Raw genomic sequence first — 1,967 nt, 5'->3', positions numbered from 1 at the left:
AAATAGAGCTTATATAGGAGTGATAGGTGTCGTATTCCTATAGGTAGATGTGATCAGCTGAGAATCAGCTGATGCAAGCTTGACTCACGTGACCTGCCAGAACTAACGCTAACGCTTAATTAATAATTTTGTATGAATCCTTTAACTATTTGCAGTGTATCCCGCCTTGTCTCTGTCCTGTGTGAAGAGGCCTGATGGATCTCCCATGATTCTGTGCTCTGTGGAATTTTACCACGATTCACTTGAACAGTTGTGGATCAGAGACGGTGACGTCCTCAAAAGCTCATACTCAAACAAATCATTCAATGGATTCTTCAGTCAGCAATCATACCTTATAATACCACCACAAACCTTCAATGATACAATCTACTCCTGCTGGGTAAACCACTCGTCCTTAAACAAACCACTCGTGGCCAATTTATCAAGTTCTGTCTGTTACGAAACTGGGGGTAAGTTTAGAGCTGTTACGTATTTCTTATTTCATTGTGTTATATACTGTATTTTTGAGGCCTTTGCAATTATTCTGTCTCGTAGGTGTAACTGTGACTGTGACAGTAGTGTTTGTCATGTTGACAGTGGTGTTGACTGTCTTTTTGATCACTCCAGTCATATGTAAACATTACAGTAAGTCTCAGTGTTTATGCTAATGGTTTGTTTATTCTGATTTAAATGTCATTCTGAAACGTAAACTGTTTACATCCATTTTTGCTGTTAAAAAAAAAAAGACTGTTAAAAGTGTCTTGAGTAATATACAAGCGACATTTCATCAGATATCAAGCGATATGTAACTTTATCACATTTTAATTTAAGTAACGTCCCTTAGCAGTCGGAGTGAGTCACAAATCTCCCACGCTTATTACCAGTTCTTGGTTTTACTGGTAAACCTTAACAACCTCAGTTCTGTCATGACAATTCTCCATATAGCCTGCATCATCTAGAGCAGTAGTTCTCAACCTTTTTTTCCACTGGGCCGCACTATGGTCCAAATGCAAGTGTCACGGGCCGCACGCATAACATTTACATATTATGTCACCAATACAAACCAACCAGATTTATAATAGACTATTATAGCATAAATATTATGATATCTAATCGATTACATTCATTTATATAAATAAATAATTATACTCACCTTTAATAAAACACCTGATGCTGTCGGGAGCTGACCAGTTTTGTGATGACTGGACGCGCGATATTGCGGAAAATGTGCGTTCACAAATGTAGCCTGTGTTGATCATATGGAAAGCACTTTCAAATTTAATAATCTGAGGTTCTCTCCAGACATGTTTTGCCACATTTCTGCAATTAAGGATGATTGCTGCATAGTATTGGTGTTTCCTTTTGCTTAAACTAGCCCTGCTTCCCTTTCATGGGAACTTCGAACTGCGTCCTCTAGGGGTCGCTATGGGGGAATGCGTCATCGTGACCCGTGTCTGAAGCATACATTGAAAAAAAACACCAACTCGTTGGCCGGCGACAGCCATACTGAGATCGAGAAGGAATGGAAGAGGCCGTTTTCCTCACGCATCCATCGGTTTCAGCATACCAGTTATGCAAACATCGAGGCAATGCGCGACAACGGCTATGAGAGAATGCCCCCTGTAGAAGAGATGCTAGCCAGCTATCTCTCTAGGGGTGAGACATCGTCTCTCAAAAACAACCCAGGGGTCCTGGCCCATCTCGGTTTGAGGATCAGAGACGAGCACAGAAGGCTAGTGTCGCGACTCGCGCTCCTCCTCCACCTGCGGGTAGGGGTAGGAAGTATCGTGGGTCAACGGGAGGTAGGCAAGACCTGAGGGATGAGATCCAGACAAGGCGTCAGCGATTTCGTCCGGATCAGAGTAATACTTAGGTATCCACTCTTTTTCCTCAGGGGGTGTAACATCTACCCCTTTTTCTTCCCCTTCCTAATTCCCCTGTAACCACCATCTCTCCACCTGACCGAGGTTAGGTAGAAGCTTCCTGCA

The 1,967-nt window shown here is 42.5% G+C and overlaps 1 protein-coding gene and 1 long non-coding RNA gene across 2 annotated transcripts in view; one reads left to right on the top strand and one right to left on the bottom strand.

Moving 5' to 3' along the window:
- The window catches only part of LOC107693902 (uncharacterized), a 12,530-nt gene that overhangs the window by 3,846 nt on the left and 6,717 nt on the right, over window positions 1–1,967 (bottom strand). The window lies entirely within an intron of this gene.
- The window catches only part of LOC107693901 (uncharacterized), a 10,250-nt gene that overhangs the window by 2,132 nt on the left and 6,151 nt on the right, over window positions 1–1,967 (top strand). Inside the window, exons 4-5 of the mRNA XM_016493435.1 lie at window positions 156–449; window positions 535–624. Of these exons, the coding sequence (XP_016348921.1) occupies window positions 156–449; window positions 535–624 (384 nt within the window). The remainder of the gene's footprint in view (window positions 1–155; window positions 450–534; window positions 625–1,967) is intronic.

The sequence above is a fragment of the Sinocyclocheilus anshuiensis genome, unplaced genomic scaffold (assembly GCF_001515605.1).
Source record: "Sinocyclocheilus anshuiensis isolate Anshui unplaced genomic scaffold, SAMN03320099.WGS_v1.1 scaffold694, whole genome shotgun sequence".
Lineage (NCBI taxonomy): Eukaryota > Metazoa > Chordata > Actinopteri > Cypriniformes > Cyprinidae > Sinocyclocheilus > Sinocyclocheilus anshuiensis.
Note: the sequence above shows the minus strand (reverse complement) of the source record. Positions and strands in the feature narration are given on the sequence as shown.